Here is a 19,588-nt window from a genome sequence, read left to right on the forward strand (position 1 = left end):
AGAGTAGCATGGAGAGCTGCATCACACCAACCTCTGGACTGAAGACTGCAACAATGACAGACCACATTTTACCAGACCACCACACCTACTGATAACAATGGTGAGAGGGACTCGCAACATGCTGATCACAAATCCCACACTCCTAGATTGGACCTCATATTTCCTTGTAATCAGCCTTCATACTGTCAGAAGATGCCTAAGGTCTAATCCTTCAATGGTATTTACATCAATTTTCTGTGTACATCATATTGACTATGCTACTTAATTGTGTGTGATGAAATTAATTCTTAGCAAAGCTATAGCTTAAATATAATGAATTTATAATGTGAAGTTACTGAATTCTTAGTGCTGCAAGTGATACTGTACTGCTCTGTTTTTGAGAATTTTTCTCCAGTACTGGATGCCATCATGAGGAGTAATTCTTTCTTAATGCTAGAAAACAAAGCCTTTACATGGCATTCACTATTACACATGTCATATCAGACTTTTTAATTAAAGAGGCTATGTGATGATTGGAACTACAATTTAAAAATGTAACACTACACTCTGAAGGCCAACTGTAATGCAGGCACAATCTGGTGACTATTTGAACAGGGGTAATTCATACAATTCAGAAGGAAATATTAGAAGGTGAAGTCTTTAAGATGTTGGATGATATGATTTTTAATGTTTCGTAATACACAGCCTTTACTCAAATGGTATCTGAAAAAATTAGAGGTGAAAATGACACTTTTTTATCCAGCATACCTTCATAAATTACAGGCATTAAATTATGTCTACAATTCTAATACTCATTGCAAGGTTATTCGGTTAAGATAATATTTTTAGGATAGTGCTGAAGTTCAGTGAAGTGCACTGCTTATTCTTTTAGTACCTGTAGGTTACTTCCTAGATTCAAATAAAAAGAAAATTCCCATTGGCAAATATCCCTTACATTAAAGGTAATTTTGAATTAACTCCTGAAATTACAGTGACATGTTGCAGACAAAATAATAACATTTTAATAGACTCTGTCTTCCTTCCTCGACTTTCATGGTAAAGATCCCCAATTACTTTTGATACAAGTGAGATACTGTTGTACTGTACAGGTGTGATTTACACTAACTTATTTCACATGAGAAATTAAGCTTACCTTGTAGTCTACGGCTGAAGATCTCTACTATTCTGAAACAAAATAAATAATAATAGTGAACAGTGCATCATTCTGAATATTCCTGTGATGTTTCTAGTAACTCAAGCTTTTGTTCAATAATATATTATCTGTACTTACCTAGCAAGTTTGCTAAGTCCAAGAATTTTCTTTGTGGGAAGATAACCAATGGACACTTTGCCATAGAATGGCACCAAATGATGTTCACACATTGAGAACATCTCTATATCCTTCACTACAACCATTTCATCATGATCTTCATCAAACACTGCATTATTTAGGACCTCTGTGGAACAAAAAAAGTACTAGTATTGGAGAGGGTTTTTGATTGCAGTAAATAAAGCTCAGTTCATGAGTTTGATAAATATAGCAAAATAACATCAGTATTTGTTACCATTGTTCTATGCTACCTACGTAATGAAAGTAATGTGTCAAATATCAGTAGATCTGAGAATTGTGTCTCAAGTCTTAAGAAGATTAGTGGAACTTTCAGATGAGTAAATGATCAAACAATATTAATCAGTTACAGCTGGTTGTGCTTCATGTCCACATTGTTTGCTGTGTTCAGTTCCCTTTGCCTTTTACTTTGAGGTTATTGGTATGTTAAGTAGTTTATGAAACTAGATCTTGACATTTGTAGTGACAGGAGAATTAATCAATAAATGGTTCTTTTGCTAGAGTTTTGAATGTATTTGCAGAAAGGTGTGCAGTATACTGCTGCAGCCATTTTCAAAAAGCTATCACTCGAATTCAAACATCTTAGCAGTAATCCATGCGCTTTCAAATCTAAACTGAATAGTTTCTTAGTGGCTCACTCCTATTCTGTTGAGGAGTTCCTTGAAAAATTAAGCTGATCCTTGTATTGTTGATTGTGTTTGCTTAAACTTTTAGATAGACATGTTTCAAGTTAGTGAACATTTTATTTTTCTGTGTTATTACTTCTATGTTGTAATTTCATGTATTGACGTGTTCCACAATCTTGGAATTTTGCTCCTCACTTTGGTCCAAAGGAATAAAAAATAATAAATAAATAGCCCATGCTGAGACATTCCTTTGTGTGCACATGCATATGTCAGGAGTAATGTATATTATCATGCTAATTGATTTGAGGTAGCGTCATTTCAAGCTCATGGCAGGATTTAGAGCAGCACTATCACATCCTACTTAGGGTTTGATTTCAGATGTTTTAGGGAGCAAGAAATCAGACAGTTTTTAGTTAACTTTATGATCATATACTTATTGTGGAACTGATGAAAGCTGAAGCACATGGCAAGGACAGTTGTCCTAAAAAAACTATCTGATGCTGTGGAATAAAAGGAACAAACTTTTTCTGTTCCAAGTGCAGAGATGGAGAAAGTTGATAATTTAAGTGGTTTTGACAAAGGGCATATTGTAAGCACTGGGAAAAACTATCATTAAAACAGGGATACTTTATGTCTAGGCAGTGCTGTAGTCATCTATTGAAAACGGCTGGGTAATTGATATCAGTGTCAAATGAGATGGTGGTGAATGTCTATGACCATTCAGAGAATACAGAAGTTGCACGGTGGTTAACACTGCAAACTGAAACAGATGACATACTGTGGTACATCTTATTGTGGGGAATAATGAACCATGGAGTGCTCTTCAGAACACTGTCATTGTTAACTGTACTCTATAAAGTAAAGGACTGGTGCACGTGCTGTTGTCAATTCATTGGTTTTATCACTTATGAGTTTGTGGTTATGTGCAATAAATGGCATGGAAGTGGAAGAGTTGCCTTCAGGTAAATCACACATTACACCAAGGCAGTAATGAAATGACAGTACTATGCTGCCAAAGATATTCACGTGGGTCTGCTGGGAACAGGTGGCACATTCGATGTTATAGTTGTGTCAAATTCTGATTAACTGCATCACCGCTTAATAATAAACGTCTCCCAAGACACTTTCTGGCAGCAATGTTTTACATTTTTTCATTTCACAAGAATAAGTCTTTTTACAGATGGCCATGAGTGAAGGTCGACTTGCTTATGAAAGTGGTGCAGAAAACTGAGAAGGTGGCACTAAGTTTTCTAAGGATTCTGCGTAACTACAGTTTATGAGAGAGACTGAACACTGCACAACTGCATAAAATCCAATCTGGTAAAACTGAAGACACTCAGTGTACAGAGAGATAGTGCAATGATCATGCACATGGTAGCTAGCTTTATGGAAAATTAACAGCAAAGCTTCAAAGAATGTACAGTACCGTATGTCCCAAAAACCTACTGCCCCACGAATCAGATACTAGGGCAAAATGTATGTGTAAGAGGTTTTTTGTCATACCGCCTCCATACCGACTGCAGAGAAAAAAATTAGACTCCTAAGTGTACGCACAGACACACACATGCAGTTTTTCTTCTTGAGCAAACAGAATGGGAAGAAACACCAAGAATGTCAAGTACCGGTATTCTTTTTTTGCAACGTATTTTATATTAATTATGCATCACCATTCGGTTCAAATGGTTCACTTGCAAATATTCCGCATATAATTATTCATGATCGCAACATACTGAAATTACAGGAAGCGCGACCCTCAACCAGGTGCACTTCCATTGTCGGAGAGGAAGTCACTGTTACTGCCTCTCCTCCTCCCCACCCCTCCCACTTCAAAAACCTTTCCTTCACTCTTACTTTGAATGGTTACACACGCCTAGGATTTTAGTTATAGTAACTTAAAACTTGCAATTTTCTGTAATGGTATACGTATGAGTACCGGTAACAATTTTACATGACTGTAGGCTAACTTCAAAGTAAGTAAAGTGCAGAGAAAAAACGTTTTAAAGGAATTCGTCCGAAAACTTGGAAAGTGCATGGGCTATCAAACTGATAGGACCAACAAGCTCTCATCTCCTAACACCTTCACAAATTACATGATATAAATTGGAGTATGTATTCACTATTACTCGTATTTCACCGAGATCGAACACGGGTATATAAACTACGGAAACGCTTTTTCTTAAAGTCGTTTCCACCCTAAATTCAGGAAAGACAGTATGGTTTTCATCAGACCTCTCAAATTTGTTGTTGGCAACCCGTATGGTCACAGCCTGGGAAAGGTACCATTGCCTGGTCGGAATTTTTTATGCTGCCGGTCCGAATGAGAGCCAAATCTGGCAAGCGGCTGACCCTAACTAGATTTCGTTACATTTCCGAGAACCTTCAGTTGCATGCTACTTTATTCTCCGAAACTCTGGTGAAAATTTTCGAAATTATTATACTTAAACCAGACAAAATTAATTGGACGGCATTGAAAATAACATTGTTAGCTCCCAAGCTATACACATATATTTGCGTAAGTATATCTGGCGTAGCATGAAAAGGCTGGGAAGCAATATAAAAAATTGCCAGTATACGAGAAACACTGTATATTTGTATCTAATGTCATAACAAGGGAGAAGAGAAAAATTAAATTTTTTATCACTGTATCTCAAATTCCTAGTCACCATGGTCAAAGACTTACGAGTAGGCCTACCTACCAAAGTGACTGGTATTAAGTTCCCACAGTAAATTTAATTTCGGTAACATGCCAAAATGTGTAGGCATTTTCCCCTCACGCGCACAACGCATGTACAGGTAGGTAATACCTTCATATATTACTCCTTACAGTGGTTTGTGGAATACAAATGGAGCTGTAGATAGTTTCTCACAGGTGCATTGCAGGAATATCGACGTCCGCACTATGCGCGGAACGAGCACCATTTAAGTGCGTCATCATTATCGGGGTTACTGTAACCGGATCCCTGCAAGTTTCTTTTAGAGATTGCATTAGCCGCGGCCGGTACGACTACAATAGCGGAAAATGTTATCCCTCCCGATCTTGCTACACGGTAAGCTGCAAAGCTTTCGTCATCATAGTGAAAGCCGCTCTGGACCGCGCCTATGAAAGTAGTATTGTAAGCCCTAATTTCTATTTCGCAAAGAGTACACGATAATTACTCTGGAAAAAAATACACACACACACATAGCTAAACTTGAGAGGTTTCAAATATCGCACGAAAAACACTTTCATGCTGCTGTTAAAAAAATACATTTTGGATGACCTAATTTTGGGCTAGCTATTTGCCAGAGTTCCTGTTGTAGAGATTCACTTCACGCATTCTGGTGTTAGCACACTGAAATAAAAGTTGTGTCCATCGAAGAAATTAGTGAATTAAAAAAGAAAAAACAAGAGTGTACAATATATGTTCTCACTAATATCTGTTACACTCGAAATTACCTATAAATTTAATTTTCTATTGTATCTACTATAATGCGTATGCACAAGAAGTGAAAATTTCGTTATTGGTTATCTCTCCTGATGCTGGACTATTAATCGCTAATACTGTGTCTATGCGCCTGCACGCTTCATACACTGTGCTTCCAACGTCAGCACAGAAAATTTAATGTATCAAGTTATTGTGTGGTCCTTGAGAAATGTCAGAACAGCACCGTTTACAGTAGACCCCCTATTTCTGATAAGGGAGGGGTGGTCGGGGAGAGGGGGTGGGGGGGAGAAGCTGACATGTGGGTCACCAATTTTGATTAAGTTTTGCAAGGACGTTCTATATTGAAAGTAAAGAGATGCGTGTTTCGGCTTTTTGCTAGACACTCCATGGTTTTTGAAAAAATCAAGGTCAAAGTTAATGACGGAAAACCGTATTTTCGATGATATAAATCAAAAGATAGTCTAAAACAAGTATTTTATCTTATAACTTATGGTCCAACGATAACATTGCAGTTATTAACGTTTTTGTGTTTTCTTGCTGTAGCTTGGGAACTTATTCTGTGTGTGTAGAAGAGCGAGGTTGGCATGGATAAACTGCTGGTCCGGCTTGATAATGGAGTTTTTCCATTCCATATTTTTTCGCTGTATTTGATATTATTTTGATAACCGGAATACTTTTATCTGCATTTTTTTGCAGTAAAACATCGGGAGGCTGAAGTATGTATAACGTCTTTATTTTCGTCGTGATACATAGTACAAAAATACACCTGAAGTACATTACTACATAATCTTAACTGATCGTCTATTCGCGAGCGTTCTCACCCTCAGTGGTGTGAAATTTATCGTAGAAACAGGGCAAGCAAATATTTCTCGCACAATGCGCAATACACGAACGCAGTCTCGTCGGATTGATATGTTTCCTGGTGCACCTTCTGATTCACGTTAGTAGATGCCAACTTGGATACATACCAAACGTATATAAGCATATCTTTAAAGACAGGCGTGGACAACTGGTTATGGACCAATACACGAATTTTGATAGCATTCGCCCATCGTTTAATTCTGTGCTCTGCTGTGGGATCGCATGACTTTGAAGCCGTGCGACGAAATTCTTTACCTTGAGGAAAAAGCAAATGTCACACGGCTGACGAAGAGAGGTACATTTCAGTGGTATCTATTTGGCGATACAGGTCGATTGAGAATCATTATCGCCATGAAAATGGGTATCAGAAATTATATATACTCGTTTGATTAATAATCTCTCCTCCAAATGTTTCTTCAAAAAAGGCAAAGAAATGTATTCCCATTGCAGAATGTAATCAAATACACCGAAGAACTATCGAATGAAAAAAGGCATGAACAAGACTCGAACACGAACCATCAGTTTAGTCATCTACAATGAAGTCGTGGGATACATCCCAATATCGTGTCGGAGCTCCTTTTGCCGGCGCAGTGCAGCTACTCGATGTGGCATGGACTCCAGTCGTTGGAAGTCCCCTGTGGAAATATTTAGCTCTGCTGGCTTTACAGCCCTTCATAACTGCTAAGTGTGTGTTACTAGTGCAGAATTTTGTGCACGAAATGACCTCTCGATTATGTCCGATTAATTTTCAATGGAATTTATGTCGGGCGATCTAGGTAACCAAACCATTCGATCTAATTGTCCAGAATGTTCTTCAAACCAGTCACTAACAATTTTGGCCTGGTGAATGGTGCATGGCCAGCCTAAAAATGTCCATCATTTGGGAATGTAAAGTCCACGAAAGGTTGCAAATCATCTCAAGGTAGCTGAACATAACCAAGGACCTAGTCCATTTTATGTAGAGCGCCCACACCGTTATGGAGCCACCGAAAGATTGAAGCGTGCCTTTTTGGCAACTTGGGGCCATTTCCAATCAATGATCGGCTCGGTTGGACCAGTGGACCTAGCCTATTCTATTTAAACACGGCTCACATCATTATTGAGCCACCACTTGCTCACACAGTGCTTTGTTGACAACTTGAGTCCACGGCTTCGTGGGGTCTGCAACACACTAAAATTACCATCAGCTCTTACCAACTGAAATCGGGACCACGCTACGGTTTTACAGTCGTCTCGAGTCCGCCGGATATGGTTACGGGAGAGGCGCTGCAGGGATCTCGCGCTGTTAGCAAAGGCACTCATCTGTTGTCTGCTGCCATAGCCTATTACCGACAAATTTCGCCGCATTGTACTAAAGGATACGTTGGCAGTACATCCCACATGGATTTTTGTGGTTTTTCAAGCAGTGCTGCTTGTCTGTTAGCACTGACAACACTATGCAAACGCCGCTGCTCTCGGTCGTTAAGTGACGGTCGTCGATCACTGAGTTACTTACGGTGAGAGGGAATTTGGTATTCTCTGTCCACTATTGACACTGCGGATCTCTCAATTCCTTAACAGATTCAGAGATGTAATGTCCCTTCCGTCTAGCTCCAACTACCATTCCATGTTCAAAGTCTGTCAATTTCCATCGTGCGACCATAACCATGTCGAAAGCCTTTTTATATGAATCATATGAATCACCTGAATACAAATGACAGCTTCGGCGATTCCCCACCCCTTTTATATCTTGTGTACACGACACTACCGCCATCTGTATATGTGCATATCGCTATTCCATGGCTTGTCTCCTCAGTGTAGAGCCTTTATCACTCAATAGCCAGCCTTTTTCTGCTACACGCTTAAAATGACATTTACCCAAGCTCCTGCTTGAAAACTGTTACGTTAATAGCCAACAACATTACCTTTGGACCCCATATTGTATAACAAAACAGATTTGTTTTTAGACTATCTTTCGATGTACAGCACTGAAAACATTTTCCGGCATCAGATTTGACGTCTATTTTCTCAAAACCCTGGGAGTGTGTAGCAAAAAATCGAAACACGTGTCTATAGAATGTCCTTGCGAAACTTTTATCAGAATCGGTGATTCCCATGTCACCAACTCTCCTCTTGAGTAAGAAGCGCGAGAACATTTATCTAGCGGCAGAGTTCTTTGACCCCATTCCTTGACGTGAGCTGGTGAGCCTGAGGAGAAATGGGCGGCTGTTGTGGACGGGGGAGTGGGGAGAGCCATCGGGGCGACACGCGCCGCCACTCAGCTGAGCGATGGCCGGCAGAGCCGCCCCGGCTGGCGGAGGGCACGCGCGCTCCATACGTCATCTGCCGCACTGTGGGTCGCGCTTCTCAAGTTTAACACCCCGGCGACGGCTAGCTCGCCAGACATTCGGTCGGTCAAGGATGCAGAAGGAAACAGGTTGTGCCCGCGCTTACGGAAATATCCTACTCGTGGTATCAAATTGCAAACAACGTTGAAACTTACGCTTCTATTAAGTAACTAAAAGTTTCTTCATGTGTCACAGGTTCAGGCCTAATTCTTTCAAGGGCTTCTTCTTCTTCTTCTTCTTCTTCTTCTTCTTCTTCTTCTTCTTCTTCTTCTTCATCATCATCATCATCATCATCATCATGCGCTAAGCCCGATCATGCCATTGCCATTTCGCTTCCAGCATCGCCATCCTAACATCTTAAATTTTATGGTGGTTTGTCTATTTATATATTTTTATATACTTCAATTTAGATCACTTGAGCTCATAATTACATCTTACAATGACATTTTATCAAGGCTTTTACTGTCTAATCTGTTCACTCATTTCGCCTTGTTGCCTATTACGGCACATATTTTTACAACTTCGAGGTTCAGGCTTATTTTTCTCACATTCGTTCAGTCGTTTGCCTCTTAGCCATCTTCCCATATTATTATCGCTTTTTATAATGTAGATCGCTCAGTCTAACCATTTTCGTTTCTTATTTCGCTGCACATGCTACTACTCACATCTTGCATTTTTGGTAATTTTTCTATATTTTATTTTATGTCACTCTAGCCCATAATGTATCCTGCATGTGACGACTTATAGTGGTGTATGTTACCATGAATTTTTATCATTACTTTTATTCCTTGTTCATTCATTTTGCCTATGTACCATTGTCTTGTTGACTAAAAAGATCGCATATTATTACATGTTTTAGAGTTATTTAGCCTAATTGCATACCACACCATGTTCTTACTCTATTATGTTTTTAAATGAAGTATTAATCAGTCCATATTTTCGATATCTTCGCTGATAACGTCGGTGTAGTTGCTTATATACCGCACGCGCAGCACCACAACTCCAGACCTCCCGCGTTGCGTTCCACCCAGCGGTGACTGGTGTTCATACTCTGCAGCTGCCCTGTAGCTGACAGTGTGAGTATACTGTTTGCTCTGTTTCTGTTTCCTTTCTACCACCTGCCCAGACTACATTTTTAGGTCAGTTTATTAGGCCCTCTCCTTTTTACAGTTCCGCCAAGATGTAGTGATTTGGAACGCTTGCACTGATTGGCCTGACCGCATGTAATGTGTCACCAGGTACAGTAAGGAGCCGCCTTGTGTCTGAAGTCTGCTCTTATGGTTATTACAGACATGTATGTTACAGTTTCATACACCTGAAGATGGGATTTTAAAATCCCGAAACCGATCGTGGTTCGAATAAATAATTAGTGGAACTGAATCGGAACACACTAAATCGATCACCATACTCAAGCGAACTTCATCCATCATTAATATTCCGTCCCATCGTGCGAGACCCATACGCGGCCGTGTCGGTAATCGATGCAGTCTTATCGATGTGCGGCAGACGATACTTATTTCTCGAGGCTGGGCTCAACAAATCTACTCTGATACGTTTAATGATAAATCCCGATTGATCTTCTGCACTGTTACGCTATTACGTCAGTGTGAATGAAGTTATCCAGCCTTCCTTTGAACCGAGAGACAATATTAACACACTTACGCTAGAGATCAGAAATGGAGCTACTACGAGTCCGATTTTGAGTGTCGTACGCGTTAGAAACTAAGGGGAAGCTGTTACGTCAGTGTTGTACAGGCTTCCTTCCTGCCTCGCTGCAGTTCCACTAGTTAACTGTGTCAGGACGATGGCGCTGCGACGGTTTGAGAGAGGTGTAATGTTATCCTTAACGGCCGTTTACACAGTTTATGTGAGCACTGGAGACGTCGACGAGATTCTCCGCCACTCTAGATTTGCAAGTGGTGGCCAAAATTGGAACAATTGTTTTTCCAGTTTACATCGGTTTCACAACGCATTACAATATCTAGAGTGTCGGTGCCGTACGATAATAACAGCACACACACTGAGCCTCCGTGCGTAGCTGCATTCTAATTATAACCACCCGGTACTTACGATCTCGTGCACATTATCTTTTCTACGCTCGTTCAGTCCACTTGTACCACACAAGACTCCAGTGACGAGCTTTCAGTTAAATGCCAGCGGCGCAGACTGGCGAATCTGTTAGAGCACACAGACGGCGAGTCCGGAGATGACGTCACAGGACCCGTTGGAGAGGGCAGAGCGAGTATGAACATCTTATTTCCGATCTTTCCCCTACACCCCAAATCGAAGCCCCACTTTCAGAAAGACTCCGAGATCCGAGGGACTGAAAAAATGTAAACTGCGAACAATTTATGCACCGCCTCCAGCTAACTTCCACCAAATTCTGCCAATAAGCCCAAGAAGGCACAAACCTTATGTTTCAATTGTTCACGGGAACAAATATAATTTGACTTCAATTACACCTCGTCAACTCCTCTTCGTTCACTGACCACCACCTCCAAGTTTCGCGATCTGATAAGACCAATGCTTACGTCCACGCTCACTAAATCGAAAAACTCTTCTCCAGAATTTCACACAGAAAACTTACTTATCAATTCTTTTAAACTTCTCGTATTTCAAAAATAATTTGGTTTGTCACTAAGTATCACTGACTACAGAATCTAGCGTACACTTCGAAACAGTGTGCGCGCGCACCTCAAGAGCTGTCGATCGACTCCTTTCAGTTTCGCCGCCTGTACGCAGTTCCACGAACTATTTTCGTTGTTTAGACGTTTCAAAGAATCTGTTTCAGAAACAAATTACAGGCATTTTCTTTTTCCATTTCCTGCTCCCACTAATCGCACACTTCAGCAAACGGCTGCTTATTGTCTAGACTTTCAGAATGTTATTTGCAAAAGATGCTGGAAGACCCCGAGAAAATCACTCGCCCTGGCTCAACATCTTAAGCCCTCACCTCTATCCATTAGAATAGATACCAGAATAGATACCCATAATGTGGAATGAAGGTACAGATGTAGTCAGTATAAGCAGATTATATAGTGAGGAGACAATATGAGATCGTGACGTGCACATGTACAGAGGCGGTAGCATCTAGTACACAAGGTACAAAAGGGTAAGGCATTGGCGGAGCTATCATTTGTACTCAGGTGATTCATGTGAAGAGGTTTCCGACGTGAGTATGGCCGCACGACGGAAATTAACAGACTTCGAACATGGAATGGTATTTGGCACTAGACGCATGAGCATTTCCCTTCGGAAACTGTTAGGCAATTCTATAGTTCGAGATCCACTGTGACAAGTGTGTGCCGAGAATACCAGATTTCAGGCATTACTTCGCACCATGGACAACGCAGTGGCCGACGGCTTTCACTTAATGAGCGACAGCAGCGGCGTTTGCGTATTTGTCAGTGCTACTAGAGAAGCAACACAACAACATATAACCACAAAAATCGGTGTGGGACACACGACGAACGTATCAGTCAGTACAGTGCCTCGAAATTTGGCGTTAATGGGTTCTGGCAGCAGACGATCGACGAGACTGCCTTTGGTAATAGCACAACATCGCCTGCAGCACATCCCCTGGTTCGTTGACCATATTGGTTGGACCCTAGACGACCGGGAAACCGTGGGCTGATGAGTCCGGTTTCAGTTGGCGAGAGCTGCCTGTAAGGCTCCAGTGTGGTATAGACTCCACCAAACCATGGACTCAAGTTGTCAACAAAGCACTGTGCGAGTAGGTCGTGGCTCCATAATACGAGGTGCATTCAAGTTCTAAGGCCTCCGATTTTTTTTCTAATTAACTACTCACCCGAAATCGATGAAACTGGCGTTACTTTTCGACGTAATCGCCCTGCAGACGTACACATTTTTCACAACGCTGACGCCATGATTCCATGGCAGCGGCGAAGGCTTCTTTAGGAGTTTGTTTCGACCACTGGAAAATCGCTGAGGTAATAGCAGCACAGCTGGTGAATGTGCAGCCACGGAGAGTGTCTTTCATTGTTGGAAAAAGCCAGGTCAGGTGAGTAGGGAGCATGAGAAATCACTTCAAAGTTGTTATCACGAAGAAACTGTTGCGTAACGTTACCTCGATGTGCGGGTGCGTTGTCTTGGTGAAACAGCACACGCGCAGCCCTTCCCGGACGTTTTTGTTGCAGTGCAGGAAGGAATTTGTTCTTCAAAACATTTTAGTAGGATGCACCTGTTACCGTAGTGCCCTCGCTGTCCCAGAACATGGACACCATTTTTTCAGCACTGTCGGTTACCCGAAATTTTTTTGGTGGCGGTGAATCTGTGTGCTTCCATTGAGCTGACTGGCGCTTTGTTTCTGGATTGAAAAATGGCATCCACGTCTCATCCAGTGTCACAACCGACGAAAAGAAAGTCCCATTTGTGCTGTCGTTGCACGTCAACATTGCTTGGCAAAATGCCACATGGGCAGCTGTGTGGTCGTCTGTCAGCATTCGTGGCACCCACCTGGATGACACTTTTCTCATTTTCAGGTCGTCATGCAGGATTGTGTGCATAGAACCCATAGAAATGCCAACTCTGGAGGCGATCTGTTCAACAGTCATTCGGTGATCCCCCATAACAGTTCTCTCCACTTTCTCGATCATGTCGTCAGACCGGCTTGTGCGAGCCAGAGGTTGTTTCGGTTTGTTGTCACATGATGTTCTGCCTTCATTAAACTGTCGCACCCACGAACGCACTTTCGACACATCCATAACTCCATCAGCACATGTCTCCTTCAACTGTCGAATTTCAATTGGTTTCACACCACGCAAATTCAGAAAACGAATGATTGCACGCTGTCCAAGTAAGGAAAACGTCGCCATTTTAAGTATTTAAAACAGTTCTCATTCTCGCCACTGGCGGTAAAATTCCATCTGCCGTACGGTGCTGCCATCTCTGGAACGTATTGACAATGAACGCGGCCTCATTTTAAAACAATGTGCATGTTTCTATCTCTTTCCAGTCCAGAGAAAAAAAATCGGAGGCCTTAGAACTTGAATGCACCTCGTACTGTGGGCTGTGTTTACATGGAATGGATTATTTCCTCTGGTCCAAAAGAAACGATCATTGATTGGAAACTATTTTCCGATACTTTGAGACCATTTGGAGCTATTCATGGGCTCATGTTCCCAGATAACAACGGAATTTTTATACATGACCATGAGCCATATCACCGGGCCACTATTGTTCTCGAGTAACTGAAAATCATTACGGACAATTTGAGCGAATGATTTGGCCACCAAGGTCGCCCGACGTGAATCCATCGAACATTTATGGGACATACTCGAGTGGTCAGCTCGTGCTCAAAATTCTGCACCAGCAACACTTTCGCGTTTACAGACGGCTGTGGTGGTAGCATGGCTCAATATTTCTGCAGCCGACTTCCAACGACTGGAGTCCATGTCACGTCGAAATTCTGCACTACTCTGCGCAAAAGGAGGGCCGACCCGATATTGGGAGGTATGCCATTACTTTTCATCTCATTATATGTTGATATATGATATAAAAATCTAGCCAAAGGTAGCGAGGATGCTCATGAGACATTCTTGGGGTGTGATTTTGTCATGGCAAGTTATAACTACCGCAGAAAAGACAGGCTACGATTCTTAAGGTAGAAGTTACATTTACTAAAGCCTATGAATGAAGAGCATTGTGTGTATACGTGTATATTACATCGCATCTGCCAGACATCAAGCTTCCTGAGAATGAAGTTCGAACTAATTCTTCCGCTTTGCATGGCTCGAGAGGTGAGGAAGACCATTGTGGGAGAGTATCAACTGGCCCTGCTGAACAGGACGTGCATGCAGGTGCAGCCGATATCTTATGTTACAAAATAATTTAGAAAAAAAAACTGGGAAAATCAGATGGAAATTTCAAGTCTCCGTTTGGGTAATACAAGTCAGTCTCAATCCCTTGCCACCTGGCCTGGTGCTGCGAAAAAAAAAAAGAAAAGCAACGTATAGTTTTTCCACTACAGTAGCGGCGTATCTGAAGCAAAGTAACCATACGTGACAGTCAGTAGTAATGACGAAACGCGTCAAAGGCCGACGTCATTTAATATTTTTTAAACCAGTCCCATAAATCTGGATAGAAAACTGGAAATCACCTTCAAGATAAAACATTTTCTCGGTAACGTAAGTTTATTAATTAGATGTCATGGTCACCTCTTGAGCAAAGCAAAATGGAGGAATTCGTTGGAAGTTCAATGTCAGAGGGCTTTATGTCTGGCAGATACTATGCACTATTTTTGTATACACACAATTCTCATCATTAATACGCTTTAGGAAATGTAATTTTTATCATAAGATTCGTAGCAATTGAGCTTTTATTCTATGCGGAAGCTATAATGTGCCATTGCAAATAACGCCCCAATAAGGAGAAATGAGTATTCTGAAGTATGCTGGTTTAAGTTTTGTATCATATGCCAACAAATAATTTGTTTATACTCATATCTGTACCTTCATCCCAACTACTGTAAATAAGGTCTTATAGTTACATTGTTTTAATCGTATGGCTTTACTTAATTCGAGAAAATTTCTAGACTGGATGCCGTTAAGACTGGATGCCGTTATCCCGGCAGTTCTCGTTGCTTTAAGTAGCTTTCGCATATCAAGATGAACCAAAGATTTTCGTTCTGATAACTGGAGTTGTTTGTTTACATCTACATGACTACATTCTCTCGTATCTGAACACTGCACTGGTTTCGACAAATTTCAACCAGGAAATTTCTTCCTTTACAAATCCCAGTATTTGAAAACCCGTGCCTCAGTTTTGAATTAAGAAGAGCCAATAGACTAGCTTTAACGGACAATGTGACAACTAGGCAGAGTCATTTACCCTCTATACCTTATCTACTGTCCACTCTTTTATATTTTATTTAATGACCTGTCACTCAAATATCTACAAGCCAACTGTTTACTTTTAAAACAAAGCCATCATTTTAAAGATTTCATTTAGAGTATTGACTTCAGCCAGAATTTTGATCTAATTCTGAAATTATGTACAAGTAGCAAAATCGAGGCAATGAAGACAATACTGATGCCAAAGCTCAAAGCTCAGAAGTAATTTAATGGGAAGTGAAAGAAAATGGATCGGGCCAATACGTAGGTCAGAGCAGACCGGTGGCGGGGAAGGGGGGGAGGGGGGGGGGGGGAACGAGGGGTTTCTCCTAGGGCTTATTTTTTGCGAGAGAAACAACACCCGCATCCAAACACCCCTCCCCCATCCCCCCAACCCACAGACCAGATTGAGGGCGAAGATGATAGAGTAAAGAAGATCCTATAGCTGGGAGATGGATAAAACTGGCAAGCTAAAAACGTAATAGATGTTAGTTGGACTAACAATAATAAAAGAAGGTCAAAGCAGTTATCAGTCAGCAGGTGAGTGAGACTGGGCAAGATCCCCCAGATCAACATGCGACGAGGTCGCCCCGCCTACGTTGGGCCAGATACTTTAACCCCCACTGTTCAGCATCCTGTCACTCCTGTCGTAATCTGCCCACACGATCTGTCTTTCACCACATTTTCCGTAGAAAGTGTCACGTCTCTCTCCTCCCCCCCCCCCCCCCCCTCTCCTCATCGCCAATAAATTTGAAAGACCTTAACAACAATCCGTCGGAGTTGCCCATAATGGAATTTCCCGTGGTTGGACTGCGAGACACTGGAGAGCACTACATTGAACTGGGGTGTGGTTGTATCTAGGCACGTGACCAACGTTTAGCTATAGCAGTGGCCGTGTCTACTGTTCGCTTTGTCAAGTCACACACTGTTTTAGTATAAAATATTTCTTGTGAACTAAGAAACTCTATTTGAGCTTCGAAAAAGTTACGAACTACTGATCCAGTGGGTCGCTGACAATGGAATCGAGAAAGGAGAGGAGAGGAAGGTTAAGGTAAAAGAACAGTGATAAGTTGGGTTGAGTGGGGCGCTCGACATCACGGTAAAAGAACAGACGAAGAAATACTCTACATACACCTAGCTTAATGATCACGCACTATCTCATCATAAGTATCCCGACATCCCCATGTAATGGGGAATATATCACTAGACGTCACGAGAGATGGATCCGCCAGTATAAAGAGAGACTGCGAACCATGTGTTCTCAGTAGAGAAGTAATAACAGCAGAATGGGTCCATCAGCAGGGTCCGTGGACTTCGAACGTGGCCTAGTCATTGGATGTCACCTGAGTTCTATCAGTGATATTTCAACCCTCTTAAAGCTGTCCTAGTCACCTGTTGGCGATGCGACAGACGTGGCAACGAGAAGAAATATCCACAGCTAAACCAAGAGTAAACAGACCTCATGAATTGAGAACAGGGACAGTGACATTGTAGAGAGTTGTAAAAATCTCATGAACTTGTGAGTTATAAAGTGCTACGAGCTGTCCAGTTTGCACAATGAGAAGGGAGGGGTTCCAATGGTCGAGCATTATCTCATAAGCCACCCATCTCTGTAGTTAATGCTACGTGACGCTTGAAGTGGTGTCAGCAGCTACATCACTGGACAGTGAGTAACAGTGATTTGGAGTGATGAGTCACACTATACCCTATGGCAATGCGATGGAAGAGTGCGTCCGGTGAATGCCTAGAAATCGTTACCTGCCCTCACGTGTAGTACCGAGAGTGAAGCAGAGAGAAGTTGGCGGTGATGTCTGGGTGTGATTCTTGTGACTAGTATGTGCTCCCGATATCGCACTTCAGAAAACGCTAAATGCGGAACTGTATGAACACATTTTATAACTGTGTACTGCGTACAATAGAGGAACAGTTACGAGACGACTGATTGTGTCAGTATACCATTGCGTCCAGACTTAAGTGTCATCTGTGAGGCAGTGGATGGCAACATACCTGAAACGGAATGGCCTGTGAAGAGTCCCAAACTGAACCCAATGGAACACCTGTAGGATAAGTTAGAACGTCGACTGCTCTTCAGACCCCAGTGCCGAAAGTAACGACTTTTCCTGGTTTCGGCTCTTCAGGAAGAACGGACTGTCATTCCACTATAGAGATTAAGACACCTCGTTGAAAGTATCTCTGGCAGAGTTCAGCCCGTCAAAGGCGAAGGATGGACACACCCAATATTAGGGTCCACTAATAGACGTCCTGATACTTTTGATTAGATAATGTAGGAACTCAACTTTCTGAGATGTTATTAAACCGAAATCCTTGTGCTTCATCTTACACCATCGGCGAACGGAATAGGAATTTGAGAATTTTCGTGTGCTCTGCCGCACAGCTTGACATGACTTTTCAGTCCCTTTATTTTTGCAACGTAGGAAACCAGTCTACAACGCAACTGTGCCTGAAATCAGACGGGTCTGCCCCCCCCAGATTTAAACAGGCGGCTGCCGCCAGTACGAAGCGAGGCGTAGCTCAGGCCGACTTCACACAGTTAACGCCCGGCGCTAGCTGCTGCCAGCTTTTGTGCGACAGCAGCAGGTTGCGAGGTGGCGCGGGAAATTACTCCACCATTAGCCGGCCTGGACCTCTCCGAGAAGCGGCAATTTTGTTAAGAGTCGCTCCGAAGTCTGTGGCGAGGGCCTTACCGTCCTTCCTCTTTCCCCCCGCCCCCCAAAAGGGTCCACCATCGATCTGGCAGCTCCGCCTGACAGCCGGGAGTCCGCTCCGAGCCACAAAGAGGGCCCGCTTGTCCTCACACTGAGTACCTACCCTCGTCTGCACTCACAGCCCCAAGTATCACACTCTCAAAATGGGACTCGTTCATTTGCTAGAGTCTTAACTTAGATTCTCTTCAACAGTCTCTCAAATAGCACATCCCACAATTTTCTTCCTATGCAGCGTCGCTGTAGCAACGCGTGGAAATAGCAGGTCTTTAGGAAAGGAAAGGAACGCCTTCATTTGGCAAGACACGAAGACAGCATTAGAGAGGTAATGTCTGAGGAGATAATACGAAGGACGAGTCCATCCGACGTAAACATCAGACCGAAGAAATATTTCGTACTCCTTCGGTGCTGCAGTCATCATCACAATATGTTCACTTTACGATCCAAAAATGGGTCTGAGCGCTATGGGACTTAACTTCTACGGTCAGCAGTCACCTGGAACTTAGAACTACTTAAACCTAACTAACTTAAGGACTCACACACATCCATGCGCGAGGCAGGATTCGAACCTGCGACCGTAGCGGTCGCGCGGTTCCAGACTAGCGCCTAGAAGCGCTCGGCCACCCCGGCCGGTCAAGACTTTACGATTCTCTGAATCAAATTTTGTGGATTTTTGTAAAATAAGCCAGTTTAAGGGATATTTCAAAACAATCTGATTTCGAAGAAATATCTTCCACGCGAATGAAGGTACGAGGGCTATTCGGAAAGCAATGTCCGATCGGTCGCGAAATTGAAACCACAGTGAAAATCATAAATGTTTTATTTGCAACAGCTTTCTACTGTCACTGTGGGTAAACGTTTAAGTACTTTTTTAACGCAATGTTTCTAATTGACAAACCTCAATATACACTGAGAAGAGTGCTAGTTTTGATGTTACGTGACGTTAGCCTCAACTTTTGTCACGAAAGATTACGGAGTGAACGAATTTAGGTACTTTTGTCACATCGTACTCTTGACAATCATTCCGTATCGCAGGTTTTACAGAATTTCAAAAATTGTTTGTTGTAGCTTTGAAGATCAGGGATGCATATCAGTCTTTTGGAAGTCTTTAGAGCGCGCACTCTTGTTCTACATCTGTAGAAGCAAATCCGATCTTTTCTATGGAAGTCACAAAGTAAAATCTCTCCTGGTCTGAAGAAGAGGCCTACACCTGTACGCAGCTGATTACACGAAGCTGCTTAACTAATGTTTTAGAACAATCTGCGTTAAAAAATAACATGAAGTTGCACAAAAACTTTTCAAATTGTCTTAAAATGTTTGTGCATTTTAAATTCTGTAATAATTAGTAACCGCAATAATTTACTTGTGTTTAGTACTGCTTTTAATGGACTCCAATGATGTAAGACCTAAGTTTATTGACTGTGTACAGTCTGGATATGACCATGAAA

The 19,588-nt window shown here is 42.1% G+C and overlaps 1 protein-coding gene across 1 annotated transcript in view; it reads right to left on the reverse strand.

The window, feature by feature from the left end:
* Positions 1–19,588, reverse strand: part of LOC124794876 (GTP cyclohydrolase 1-like) — a 92,719-nt gene that overhangs the window by 13,006 nt on the left and 60,125 nt on the right. Inside the window, exons 3-4 of the mRNA XM_047258558.1 lie at positions 1,271–1,436; positions 1,133–1,164 (exon numbers count right to left, since the gene is read on the reverse strand). Coding sequence (XP_047114514.1) covers positions 1,133–1,164; positions 1,271–1,436 — 198 coding nt within the window. The remainder of the gene's footprint in view (positions 1–1,132; positions 1,165–1,270; positions 1,437–19,588) is intronic.

Source organism: Schistocerca piceifrons, chromosome 4, assembly GCF_021461385.2.
Source record: "Schistocerca piceifrons isolate TAMUIC-IGC-003096 chromosome 4, iqSchPice1.1, whole genome shotgun sequence".
Taxonomy (NCBI): domain Eukaryota; kingdom Metazoa; phylum Arthropoda; class Insecta; order Orthoptera; family Acrididae; genus Schistocerca; species Schistocerca piceifrons.